At 56.8% G+C, this 13493-nt stretch overlaps 1 protein-coding gene across 1 annotated transcript in view; it reads right to left on the bottom strand.

Annotated features, from left to right (window-relative positions):
• Positions 1-4105, bottom strand: part of FIBCD1 (fibrinogen C domain containing 1) — a 33802-nt gene extending 29697 nt beyond the window's left edge. The window contains exon 1 of the mRNA XM_030838546.2: positions 3962-4105. Coding sequence (XP_030694406.1) covers positions 3962-4033 — 72 coding nt within the window. The 5' untranslated portion in view covers positions 4034-4105. The remainder of the gene's footprint in view (positions 1-3961) is intronic.
• Positions 4106-13493: the final 9388 nt, after the last annotated feature.

Raw genomic sequence — 13493 nt, 5'->3', positions numbered from 1 at the left:
CAGGAGCAGGTCCCACCCCGCCTCCCCCATACCAGCCTCAGCTATAGCTGCCCTCCTCCAGCCTCCGCCTGGTGGTTCTCTGCACCTGCCTGGCTTCTGTCATTTCCCCCAACACACCTTGGTGTCCCTGGAGCACAGATCTGGCAAATGCTGCTCAGCTTAAGCATCACCTCCCCAGGGAAGTGGTCTCTGCACTCCCACCCCTGGCCTCCCCTGGCATCCTGGCCTCCCCATCACAGCCACACCACTGGGCTAGCGGGTGAGCTCCGTGGGGCAGCCCGTGGCCAGAGGAGGGGCGCAGGAAATAGGAGAAGGAAGGAGTCCTTGACTTGTAGCCCCTGTTCTTCACTTACTTCACCCTCCTTCTCTCTCAACCCAGGCACAGTGACCTCAGCCCAAACCCCAGGCAACAAGACAACAGAGGCGTGTATTGTTTCCTTTTTAGTGCCCATCGTGGTTTGTAATAATCCCACGATGTGAGTTTGTCCCTCCCATGAGACTCTAAGCTCCCGAGGCACAGGTTCACAGCTACGTCTCCTAGATGAAGCAGGGACTCTATAAATAGTCACTGAGTGAATTAAATGCAGCAGGCTTTAGGTTAGACATCAAGAAGAACTTCCCAACGAGAATATTTTTTTCCTTTCTGGAATATTTTTCAAAGTTTTGAAAATATTAGGAGACATGGCCTGGGATAGTTCAGAGGTCGACCTCCCTGTGGAGTGGCTTGACTCAGGGACTGCTCAGAAAAAAGCCCTCCCTTCCCCGCAACAGGGGAGAAGGTTACAGGGTGACTTCCTGCCCCACACTCCAAGACTAGGAGAATCATGTCTATTTCTAGATCCTTTTATCTGAGCAACTCCAAACTCCTGGCAAATATTCCACCGTAATCTCCTGCCCTAAGGCTGTGAGAGCCCCTTCATTCTGCAAGGGGAGAAGGGACGTTCTCACGAAGTTGGCACCTTGTCCAACGTCACCCAGCCAATGAGGAGCTGAGGCCAGACAGGCCTGGGACAGAGCCGGCCTAAGGCTGTCCCTGAAACAGCAACACTTGGATGCAGGCCCTTCAATGGCACTGGGTGCCGCGCATGCCCTGGGATCACACACTGGGCGCTGGAGCCCTCTCCTTGGGAATTACATAATATGCCTGAGTGAGCTGAGTCAAGGGCAGTCAGCGTCTCTCCCTGCATCTTCCCAATAAGGCTCATCGGCCACGCTGGAGGACCCAGGTTCGAGTCCTGGCTGCGGCTCTCTTAGCCTCAGTTTCCTCGTCTGTCAAATGGGTTGATCGTTCCTGCCGCCAACCTCCCAGGGTGGTTTGACTAAGAAAGGAGAGATCTGCAAATGAACCCAGCTGGCACTCAAGAGTGTGGCACTGGCGTCTTTTCTGGAGGAAGTGCCCTGTTAAAGAACCTCAGCCAGGCCCTTCTGGAGGGAACTGGGTGGTCAAGTTGCTTTCCCTGGTAGGCAAAGGGGGGATCGGGACGCTGACAGCCTGTAAAAAGGGACAGGGTACTTTAAGAGCGACCCTCCTCAAGGGTGCATGGAGCTTTACAGTTTGCAAAGCACACCAGTATTTCACTCGGCCCTCGTTAACAGCCCTTGTGAAGTGAGGAGGAAGCAGGGATTGCTCTTCCTGTTTTGCAGATGGTAAAGCCCAGACTCAGAGAGGGGGAGTAACTTACCCAGAGTCACACAGCATGTCAATAGTCAAGATGAAACTATTGGAGAAGCAGAGGAGGAGAGAAGGCCAGGCCCAAGGGAACTAGGGCAGGTGAGGTTCTCTCTTCCAACAGTGGGCACAGGAAAGGACTGGTCTCGTATCTGAATCTTCAGGCAAGCCTGGAGCTGGCACAGGGCAGCCTGTCTATATGCTGGATCACCAAAGGAGTGGAGTGGGGAAGTGGTGCTTGATACTGGCCCAGGCCTCTAGGACCACAAGCGCTCGGCAGCCTCCAATGCCAAGGGGCAGACGGCTGGGCTCTGGCCTGGTGTCAGCTGGAATATATTTTCCAGGAAGCAGCGGAGAGGCTGGGGCCTACCCAGGAGGCCTTAAAGCCACATTTCAAGTAGATCCCCCAGAAGCCACCTCCCCTTGAGACACATCAGCACTTGCTGGCTCCTCTCCCACAGTTCCTCCTGGCAGGGCTTCATGCAGTTCAATTCAGCAAATATCCCTCAGCTCCCAACCTGAGCTGCATGGAAGGACAGGAGACTGGACTCAGGGGGAGACCTCAGGATGGGGGCCCAGAAGGAGTGCATGTCCACAGGGAGCTCCTGATGGAATAGGGACTCAAGGCTAGGGAACATGGCAGGGAGAGATAAAGGCAGCTGAGAAGCACAGGCTAAATGCTGCTGGGACTTCAAGGCAGAGCCACCAGGCATCAGGGAGGGCTTCCTGGAGGAGGTGGCATCTGAGTAGGTTTTGAAGTATATGTAGGATTTTCCTGAGTGAAGTGTGTGTGTGTGTGTGTGTGTGTGTGTTTGGGGGAAGATGAGACAGCAAAGGTTTGGAAATGGGCAGTCTGGTGTGGGACCAGAGGCTGGCAAAGGACAAGATGACAAGCAACCAGTACCTGTAAGGAAACTAACGGGAAGGGAGAGCGGGCCAGGCTGGAGATGGCTTGAACAAGTCGAGGAGGTAAGACTGCTCTTGCTAAGCTGGGAGAAAGTCAGATCCCAGCAGGAGAGGACTTTTTGTCTGGGGCTGGCTTGGGTGTTCACCTGATTTAACAGAGGAATAGACCAGCCCGGGAAGGCATTGGGAGAGGCTTGGGGTCAGACCTGGCTTTGAATCTTTGCTCTCCTGCTAACATGCTGTGTGACTTGGGTGCATGCCTCGACCTCTCTGAGCTACCATCCCCCTGTGACGTGGGCATGTGCATCCCTGCCTAGCCCCCAGGCTGCTGCAGAAAGTGAGATTGTGCAGACGGTTGGGAAAGGGCTTTGCAAAGTGTGGAGGCATGCCACGGCAGTGTCACTCCAGACAGAATGCGCAGGCTGCCGCTCCTGGGAGTGAGGGGCCGCCAAGGCCCGCCCCTGCCACCCCCTTCCTGCCACTGCAAACAAGAACTGTTCCTTCCCCAATGACATCTGTCTGGGAGAAATTTGAAATTTAAAACGGGCAGCTCCATTATTTCCTCTCCTTGCTGAGCGGACTCCTCATCTCGCCTGCCTGCCCCAGTCCCTTGGCAGCCCAGCCTGGGGCAGCCTCAGGGCTGCCCCTCCATTCAGCTTCCCATCTCCAGCCCCCTCTCTGGCCAGCCCTGGAGCTCTGCCCTCACCCCCTTCCAGGCCACAGCCCTGGGCACCCTCCACTGCCCCTGAAGAGGCAGCAGGAAGGGTGGAATGAACAGACCTGGAGCCCAAGGATCCAGGTTCAAATCCCAGCATAGCTGCATAGCCTCGGGCAGAAGCAACCCTCGCTGAGTCTTACTTTCCTTGTCTTAAAGCTGGAGAATCACAATATCCAGGGTTCTCACATGAGGCAAATACTTATTGATTCTCTACTGTATGGGGTCGGGGGTCGGCTGGCTAAAGTGTGAGGATTCAGAGGAGATGGGGGTGATGGGGCGCATGCCAGCCGCCTAGCACAGGGGGTGCTCAGGGTGAATACTTTAGTGGTTCAGATGCCCATTGTAGAGGTGAGGAAACGGAGACTCACACTTAAGGGCCGGTGACACTGTAAACTCCGTAGGTCCCCTACTGCCTCTGCGCAGATGTGCACCTGAGTCCGTTGTGGAGCAAAGGGGCTTCTGCAGGGGTGCCGCCCCCATCCACAGCCCGAACCTCAAGTTCAAGCCTCCTATAGAGGAGGAGGAGAGGAGGGTGCCCGCCCCAACCCGGGCCTGTCGAGCCTCACGGGGGTACGCCCCAAACTCCAGCCCGGGTGCCCAGCCCGCAGGCCAGAGAGGCCACTGCCTCGCCCACCGCCCCATGTCCCCGCGATCCGGGCCGCGCGTACCTGCGGCTTGTCGCGCGGCCGGTCCTCAAGTTGGGAAGCGCCGCCCACGGTCTTCCACCGGTCGTTGACCATCTTCCGGCAGGACTGGTGGGGACGCCGGGCGAGGCGCGCCGCTGCGGAGCGCAAAGGCGCCGACGTGGGCGCGGGCTCGGACGAGGGGCGCGTTCTGCTCGCCGGCTTCCCGCCTCGGTGCCCAGCGCCGGGGCGGCCCGGGCCAGCGGGCGTGCGTGTGCGGGTGTGCGAGTGTGTGTGCCTGCCGGCGTGTGCGCGGGTGTGTGCGGGCGACAGCGGGAGCGGAAGCGCGAGAGCCGCCGGCAGCCAGCCGCCTGCCCGCCGCTCGCGCTGCGCGCCGTCCCCGCTCCCGCCTCCCGCGCCTCCCCCTGCGCGCTCCTCTCCCTCTTCCCGCCTCCCTCCTCCCTCCTCCCTCCTCCCTTCCTCTTTCTCAATCTCCGTGTCTTTTTTGTCTCGTACTCTCTTTGCCTTTTATTGCTCCCCCGGTCTCCCTCTGACACACACGCACACACTGCGGACGGCGATAAACTCCACCTCCCCAAAGCCTAATAGAGAGGAGGCAGACCGGCCCAGACCCCCGGGCCCAGCCCGGAGGGCAGTAAACAGCCGCGGGCAGCCAGGCCCTCGCCGGCTCCGGAGGGGCCCGAGAGCCCCTGGGGCCGCCTCCTCGCAAACTTCCTCCCGGGCCGGACCCTCGCCAACTCACCGTGCGCGGGGGGCGCGGCGCCGGGCGGGCCCCGTGGGCGCCCGGGATGGGCCGTCGGGCGTGTCTGAGGAGCGGCGCCGCGCTCCTCCTGGCCCCCTCAGGGCGCTGGGCTCACCCTGAGACCCGGGCTGGGCCTGGGGTGTGGGCCGGCCGGCGTGCGTCCCCTGCCGGTCTCCGAGGTCTGAGTCCGGACCCCGGGGCCAGTGCGCCCAGTCCCGGAGTCTCCAGCCACCAGGGACCGCCCCCTCCGGACCCCGACCCGCGAGCCGGCTCTGGGGGCGCTTCGGCCACAGTCGGTAGACCTGTGTCCCGGCGCTCGCGGACGGTGAGCCGGCCCGACGCCTCCCAGCCCAGGCGGCCCGCGGGCTGAATGGGGGTCTCCGCCGCCGCGGCAGCCGCCGGCGCCGCGGTCTCGAGTACCAGCGGCTCCGCGCTCTGCCGCGCTCCCGGCCGATCGCCCGCGTTTGCCGGGCGCGCCCCGTGCTGCCTCAGCCCCCGCCTCCTCTTCTGCCCGGTAGAGGAGGGATTTGTGCCGGGAGAGGTTTCTTAGTCGCCCCTTTCCATCGGCAGCACTTTTAAAAGCATTTAATCCGCCCGGTGCAGCCTTCAGAGGTAATTGACAAAGTCCTTAATTTGCGCTGTTAACGAGCTGCCATTGTGGCTTCTGACCGGGAGGCGCCCACACGACCCGACGCCGCGTTCCTGACGGGCCGCCCCCTCCCCGGGCCGCCTCGGAGGCCTGACCGACTGCCACGCCCGTCCCTCTCTGCGGCCCCTTATCTTCTGCTCCCCCAGCTTCAGAATAGACCCCCCTATTCCCTGCCCCCCGCTTCTCCCCAAAGCTGTTTCCCGGCTCCCAGGGCGCCTTGGCCCGCCACGCTGTTCCCTGGCACCATCTTCGTCTCTCTCCTGCCGGCTGCCAGTCTGTCGCCCCATCTTCTTCCCTCTCCCGGCCCCTCATGGATGCAGCAGACTACCTGGGGCTGGGGGTCCGGGGCACCCCCTGCCCCTTGCCACCTAAGCAGACTGTCACTCACCCACAGAAGCTGGGTTCACAACCTGCCAGCTGTTTGTCCCCAGCCTCCTCTTCCTTCCAGGGCTGCCTGCCGGCCTCACCTGCTGCCCCACCCCCTCTGCCCCAAGGGAGGCAGCCCAGCGACCCGGAGTGGGTCCCACGGCACTAGCTGGGAGTCAGGGGACCCGGGTTGGAGTCCTGGCCCCATGGCTCTTTCTGAATGGCATATCTCCCCGGAGGCCTTTCCTGTGGATTGGCAGGTGATGGCTTGGGCCATCAGGCTTGGGCAGAGGGGTGTAGTGGAAAGCACAGGGCCCGGGCCAGATGGCCTGGGGCAATCAGCTGTGCCTCTGAGCCTCAGTTTCCCCATGGATGCTAAAAAGTTAACAGCACGTTCTTCAGAAGGGCTCTCGTGAAGTTCTGAGAGATAGTGCATTGAAACACCTGAGCAACTTTCCCACTATGACCTGGGCAGATTTCCTGTCTTCTCCAAGCCTCAATTTTCTCATTGAATAAGAAATCACAATCTCCCCCTTCTAAATGGAGGAACTGTGAGGTTTGTAGGCATGAGGATGGGACTGCAAATCGATTCCAGTTTGGGGAGAGGATGTAAACTCCAGACGTGTCTATGCACAGACAGAAGACCACCCTGGGGGGACCCTGAACTGAGATTCTAAGTGTTGGGAGGGATACTAAGGACCGAAAGAGTTTCAGGGTATCTGCTCTGGGTGGGCAGGGAAGGCGTCCTGGAGAAGGAGGGGTGTGAGCCAGGCTGTGAAGGTGGGGACAGCTGCATGTTGGGGGGAAGGCATTTTGTGAAGCCAAAAAGCAAAGGCAGAGGATGGAGAGCGACAGCAGCCTGCACGGGTAGGTGCCAACCGGAGGCCGCTGGCTGGAGCATCGCCTCCCAGGCCTGCAGAAGGGCGGTAGGACAGCTAAGCGGGGGCCACCTAGCGGCTCCTCCTGGCACTGTTTGCTGTCAGCCTGTCTCACGTGCTCGGCCGTAGACTCCTCACTTTCCTGCCCGCGGGGCTGTGGTGAGTGCATGTGTCGTGGTCTTCACCCATCACCCCCTCTGTGATGAGGCCCCTGCTCAGCCCCCCAGAAGAACAGTCAGCCCTGGTGCAGCTCTGCCAGGAGCCTGCAGGCGTTTGCTCAGCGCCTTACACACTGCCCTCACCTGACACGCTTGGGGTGGTGTCTTGGGGAGGGGAGGGGCCCCCCTGTTCAGCGGCCCAAGGAGATCTCAGTGAGCAAAAGTGCAGCTGACCCCGCAGAGGGGACAGTGCCCCGCCCTCTGATTTCCTTTGGACAAAGTTGGTGTCCACAGAGCCCCAGGGATCAGCCCACGTGTGCTCAGCGGGATAGAGTGGGATCAGGGCTTTCCAGCCAGGCCAAGACAGGGCATTCCAGGAACCAGCCAGGACCTCAGGGGATCCGGAACCCAGGACCCCCCAGGCTGCTCTGGCGCCCCAACCGCCCACTCCCTGCGCATCCACTCACCCTTCTCCCTCTGGCTCACCGATTCCCCGTGTTCTTGTCTTTCCTGCCCGTGGCCACCTAGGTGTGATGGCCCCACCAACAGAAAATTCTCATCTGGGATTTTTAGTTTAAATTCCAGAGAGACGGGCTGTGATTCGACCTGCTTATCCCTTGGAGCCGGGACATATCCATCATAGGTCATTAGCCGGCCGAAGACAGCTGTCCTTGGTCAGGTGCCCACCGTAGTCCAAAGGAGGGCATGGCTGTGGGATCCTGACGCAGGGCACCCCCCTTAGCAGGCAGTGGGTACAGGGCAGGCAGTGAGACATGCCGACATGAGGAAGGTGGAAAGGAAGATGAGAGAGTGTCCAGAGACGCTGGGTGACAGCATCCAGGTTACTTCTGTTTGACTGGCTGTGATCCGTTGCCCATCTTCCCTACACTCAGCGCTGTGCCAGGCACGCTGTATCCTCCCAGCCACCCTCATAAACAAGAGCTATTGGTATCCTCATTTTATGGATGACAAAACTGACTCCAAATGGTAAGTTACATAACTTGGGTAAGAGTGCTCTTAGTAAAATGATGTAAATAACAGCTACTTTCCAGGAAGCATTTTTCATGTTCTGTGTACCATTCATTAGCAATATATCTCTTTTTTTGTTTTTTGGGTTTTTTTGTTTTGTTTTTTTTCTGTGGTACGCGGGCCTCTCACTGTTATGGCCTCTCCCGTTGCGGAGCACAGGCTCCGGACGCGCAGGCTCAGCGGCCATGGCTCACGGGCCCAGCCGCTCCGCGGCACGTGGGATCCTCCCGGACCGGGGCATGAATCCATGTCCCCTGCATCGGCAGGCGGACTCTCAACCACTGTGCCACCAGGGAAGCCCCAGCAATATATCTTATTTCGTGTAATCCTCACCAAAAACCTGTGGGTGTTATTAATATTCCCATTTTATAGATGAGGCAACTGAAGCTCAGAGAGGTTAAGTAACTTGGCCAAGATCACACAGCAGCTAATGGGACCAGAATCTGAACCCAGGGCTCTGCACTGCTGGAGTGTATCTCCCTTTCTCCCCTGCCTCCATCCTTTTGGTTGGCTAGAGCTGGGCCTGAGACCAGTGAACATGGAGCTCAGTGAAAGTGGGCTGAGTGTTGAATACTTTTGTCTCATGGGGCCCCAGGGACCGGCTGGCAAGGTTGTTGGGACCACTGGCCTTCGTCCACCCAGCCTCTTCCCCACGCTGCCGAGGGCACTCGACTCTCACTGAAAAGCTGTCTCAACTTAACTCTGACAGTCACATTTATCATTAAAAATAAATTTATCTTGGCTTCCCGTGGCATGGAAAGCTACTGTGCAATGATTCAATGGGCTTGTCACCCCTCACGGTTAGGCACGGGGAGAGGAACAACTGGATGGTCTCCAATGCCAGCTCCTCATTTTCTGCGGCTGGAGCCAGAAACGTACAGTGCGCTGACATTTAATTTAGCATCCAACATACCTTGACATAAACCCATAATACAAAGGCGGGGGCGGGAGTGGGGACTGCCAAGCCCGGTGGGTGTAGGGACATTCCAAGTGACAGGGCGGATTTCTTTCTTTCTATTTTGTATTTTGCTTTGTCAACACTGAGTGGCGATGACAGACTAGGGGCCGCGATCAAAGGCGAGAATTAGTATGGAGAGAACGTGCGTGTGTGAGTGTGTGAGGTCTTGGCGTTGATGAGCTGTGCACGGGCCGGTGGGTCTGCACCCCGAGTCCACTGGGATTCTGTGTGTGGCATCTCTGCGGCGTGCCCTTCGGAGGGAACCAGAGAAACGCGTGCCAAGGCTGGGCCCTCAAGGCTGCGTCTGGAACCCGGGAGAGGGATAACTCAGGCAGAAGGGGCGAGATGGGACCTCCCCATGGGTCTCCGAGACATAATCAGTGCCCTGGAAACATGGAGCAGGACAGGAACACTGTTATTTTAAAAGCTGGAGGCACAGTTCTGGCTTTTTATTCAGCAGAACATCCTGATGGAATATTTGGGTGTGAAAAGCTGAGGCTCAGGCTTGGCCAGGGAGGGGAGGGCAGGACCCAGGAGGGAGGCTAGAAACCCAGGGAGAAATGTGGTTTTGTCAGAAGCAGCTGGAAGGGGAGGGGCCGTGAGGGAGGGAGAAGGGAGGCAGAGGGAACAAGAGAGGGAGAGGTTGAAGCCCACCCAACCGGATGGGGACCTCGGGAGGAGGCTGGCCTGGGGACCCCATCGCGGTTATGAATACGAGAGGCAGGTTTGTGGTTTCCATGCGGTGCTGCAGGAGATCCCATCTGTTACCCCCCGGTCTTTGGTAAGAGTCTGCTCTGCGCAACAGCCTGTGTTCGCAAGGCTTTGGGGGAAATGGAGGGAGTGGGCCCCGCCCCCGCCGAGGTCAGCGCAAGGCGAGGTGAAAGAAAGGTCCAAAGGTCCAAAGGTCCGGCTATGGGAGGGCAGGGGAGGGATGCTACAGAGGTCCAGAATTCAGGCCAAGCAGGAAATCCGACCAGCAGGTGACCTGAACTGGAGCCGTTTCCGTTTTCATTTTAGAGGAATCAGGATAAGTGCCGTTTTATTGAATGCCCACTGTGCCAGGCACCATGCAGGTGACTTGGATTTTCTCACTGAAACCCTCCCAAGAACCTAAGAGGCAGATGCTCTTACTTCTTACGCCATCTCACAACTAAGTACGTGAAGGCCAAGTACCTTGCTCAAGGTTACGCATCTGATAAACATCACAGCTTGAATTTGAGCTCTGCAATTTGGCCCCAGAGCCCACTTCTCCAGAACCCACAGCTGCTGAATTCCCTATGCAGCGAAAGCTTGGGTTCCCAGTGCTTGTTGTTGAATGAAAGGAACTGGGCGTAGAAAAGAAAAATCTTGCAGCCAACAAAAATCAACCAACCAAACAAAAATCCCAACTTACAAGCGGCCAGACTTTCCAAAATGCCACGACTTGTTTTCTGCTGCTTTCTGTGTGCTGTAAGATACTGGATCCACCATTCAAGTTCCCGCAGTGTTAATCCTGTCGGTCACTACGTCTGCCAACTCTCACTCATGGTGATTGTTTCCCCGTGTGTTTTGTAATTTTGGATTGTGTGTTCCTTCTTTGTTAGAGCTTTATTTTTGGGAATCCGGTGTGTTCTGGGATGAGAATTTGTCCTTCCCTAGAAGAATGGCTTTTGTTTCCTCTGGGCACCTGAGGACGCTCTGAACTCAGGGCTACTTTAAGTTCTCACCCTGCATGTAGAATGAATTCAAACCCCAAATCTTCATGAGAACAGACCTGTAGTTTTTAGTCTAAAGTGGAAACTTTAAAAAAAAAATTATTTATTTTTGGCTGTATTGGGTCTTCGTTGCTGCACGCAGGCTTTCTCTAGTTGCGGCGAGCGGGGACTACTCTTCCTCGTGGAGCACAGGCTTCTCATTGTGGTGGCTTTTCTTGTGGAGCACGGGCTCTAGGCACATGGGCTCACTAGCTGTGGCTCCCGGGCTCTAGAGCACAGGCTCAGTAGTTGTGGTGCACGGGTTTCGTTACTCCGTGGCATGTGGGATCTTCCCGGACCGGGGCTCGAACCTGCGTCCCCCACACTGGCAGGTGGATTCTTAACCACTGCACCACCAGGGAAGTCCCTAAAGTGGAAGCTTTTACACACATTGTAAAGCAACTATACTCCAATTAAAAAAAAAAAAAAAAAGTGGAAACTTTTTCCTTGTTCTCTTCCCTTCCCCCAAAGCTGGAATTTTTCCTACTCTCTGCCCATCTCCCTGCAGGTTCCCTGCCACCTTTTGGTTTCTGGCCACTGTTGATCTCCTTTTTTTTTTTTTTTCAGTTTAGCTGCACATTTAAAAGATATTTGTGACATCATATCCAACCTTTGTAGGCTCTTCTGTTGTAGGCATCTAGTCTACCGTATTATTGGAAAGTCCCTTCTCCTCTCATGCCTATTTACCTTTTTTAACTTAAAAGAATAAAGTCTAATTTACATATGATAAAATGCACAGATCTCGAGGGTAGAGTTTGGTGAATTTCGGCCACCACACCTGTCATTTCCATCAGCCTAGAAAGTTCCCTCACGGCCCTCCCCCGACGCACCGCCCACCCGCCATGGCCCGAGGTAACCAGCGCTCCGATTTCTATCGCCATCGCTTCGTTCTGCCTGTTCTTACATTTCATGTAATGGAAGCACATGGCACGTTGCTGTTTTGGATCTGACGTCCTTCGCTCAGCATTAGGCTGCTGAGATTCATCCACGTTGTGTATTTCAGTAGTTTGTTCCTTTTTACTGCAATAGTATTTTATTTATGGTTCTGCATAATTGGCTTAACCGCTTTCCTGGTGATGGACATTTGGGACGTTTCCATTTGGGGCTGTCAAGCCCAGTGTGGCTGTGAACATTTGTACGCCCATGCTGGTGCACACGTGTACACATTCCTTGGAATTGCTGGGTGATGGGATGGGAGTAAGTTTAACTTCATACGAAACAGCCAGATTGCTTTCCAATGTGGCCATACCGTCTGACACCCCACTAGCAGTATCTGGGCTGCAGGCGCCCTGTATCTCACACCTGCTTTTCTCCCAGTGTACCTGTGGGTACCGCGTGGGTAATGGTGGCTCTGGTGTGCCTGCTGGAAGCCCCCTTGCTCACTCACTCAGTCGTTCCACAGATATCTCCTGAGCACCTGTCCCGCAGGCCTACCCCACCTGCCTTGCCCCATTCATCTGGGCCTCAGGGTGGCCGGGCAGCCTTCCCCCATGTGCCGCTCTGCTCGTGCGGGTGGTGTCCTTTCCTATCACGCCTGCCAGAGGGTCTGTGTTGCAGCCGTGGCCGGCTGTCATCTGTGCTCCAAAGTTGGCATCCTGGTCAAACCTCAGAAATGTGTCAGCGTGGGGAGGGGCCTGTCAATCATCGTTCTATCTCCCATTCCACCACTCCCCCACTTTCCAGGTACACTGCCCGGCACCCACCAGCATCAAAGGCCGAGGGCCGGGCCCTCATGGAACAATGGCCAAATGGCTTCCCAGCGTGCTCGTAGCACTCGCTGTTCTCATTGGCACCACGAGGGGTAGAATAAATTCAGAGCCTAAGTCTCCATGAGAACAAGCCTGTGGCCACACACTTGCGGGAGACACTTTTTCCTTGTTATTCTCCTGGCTCCTTTACCTGCAGGTGGGTTTGTTCTCAGTCTGCCTGTTCACTGAGGGTGTGGCCCTGGCTTTCTGCTGGGTTCTGACTCCCTGCCTTCCTGGAGCCTAAGGCCTTGGAGTGGGAGGTTCCAGGTGCCCCCCATCTCATGCTCCAGGTCTCACCCGGAGTGCCAGGTGAGGCCAGATAGAGAGAGCCCAGCAGGTAGACCGGCCCCTGAGAGCTCCTGCGGGTGAGAATGTCGCAAGCCTCAGCAGGGATTGGACCACCCTCTGGCGGGGCCCAGGGCTCAAGAGTCGTGGTTCCCGTGCAATCCATGCCCCCTTCTGGAGACCCATCTGAAAGGCCCCCCCCACACCCCCAGCACCCTGCACCAGACCAGCTGAGCTCCAAGGAGAGTGCTTGCTCTCTCACCTCTTCCCTCACTTCCCATGTCCAACCCATCAAAGAGTTCTTTCAACAAATATTTATTGAGCACCTACTATGTGGAGCTTAATTCTAATGAACAAATAAGATACTTTCAAATGGTGATATGTGCTCTAGGAAAATAAAACAGGGTGCTGTCATACAGGGTGGTTGGCGAGGAGGTGGTGCTTGAAGGACAAGAAGGAGCCATGGGAGGCTCTGAGGGAGAGCTCTCCAGGCAGACGTGCCAGCAGGTGCAAAGGCCCTGAGGTAGGATCGAGATCTGCATATGTTAAGACCTGACAAAGGCCTTGTGGTTGGAGCACAGTGGACACGGGGGCAGAGGTGAGGTTGGAGAGGGAAGGAGGGATGGATGATGGCAGGGCAGGGAATGAGTTTGGATTTTACACTGGTTGCATTGAGAAACCATCAGAAGAGTGTAACAGGGACATGGTGTGAGCTGATGGATGTTTTTGCGAGTTCATTTTGGCTGCCCTGTTGAAGCTGGGCTTCAGGAGGCTCTGGGTGGGAGGGCAGGGACCACGGAGGTTGCTTGCAGCCCTCTTAGTAAGAGATGGAGGCAGCTCAGACTGGGGAGTTAGCAGTGGATATGGAAAGAAATGGACAGATGTGGGACACGTTTTAGAGATGGAGCCAGTAGGCCTGGCCGATGGAGTGGATGTGGGAAATGATGTAAAGGGAGAGAGCAAGGGTGATGCTGAGGTCTGGGGCCCGAGACCCAGGTGGACGTGTGGTG

This window comes from Globicephala melas, chromosome 6 (assembly GCF_963455315.2).
Source record: "Globicephala melas chromosome 6, mGloMel1.2, whole genome shotgun sequence".
NCBI lineage: Eukaryota > Metazoa > Chordata > Mammalia > Artiodactyla > Delphinidae > Globicephala > Globicephala melas.
The sequence above is the reverse complement of the archived record's forward strand: the minus strand, read 5'-3'. Positions and strand labels throughout refer to the sequence as shown.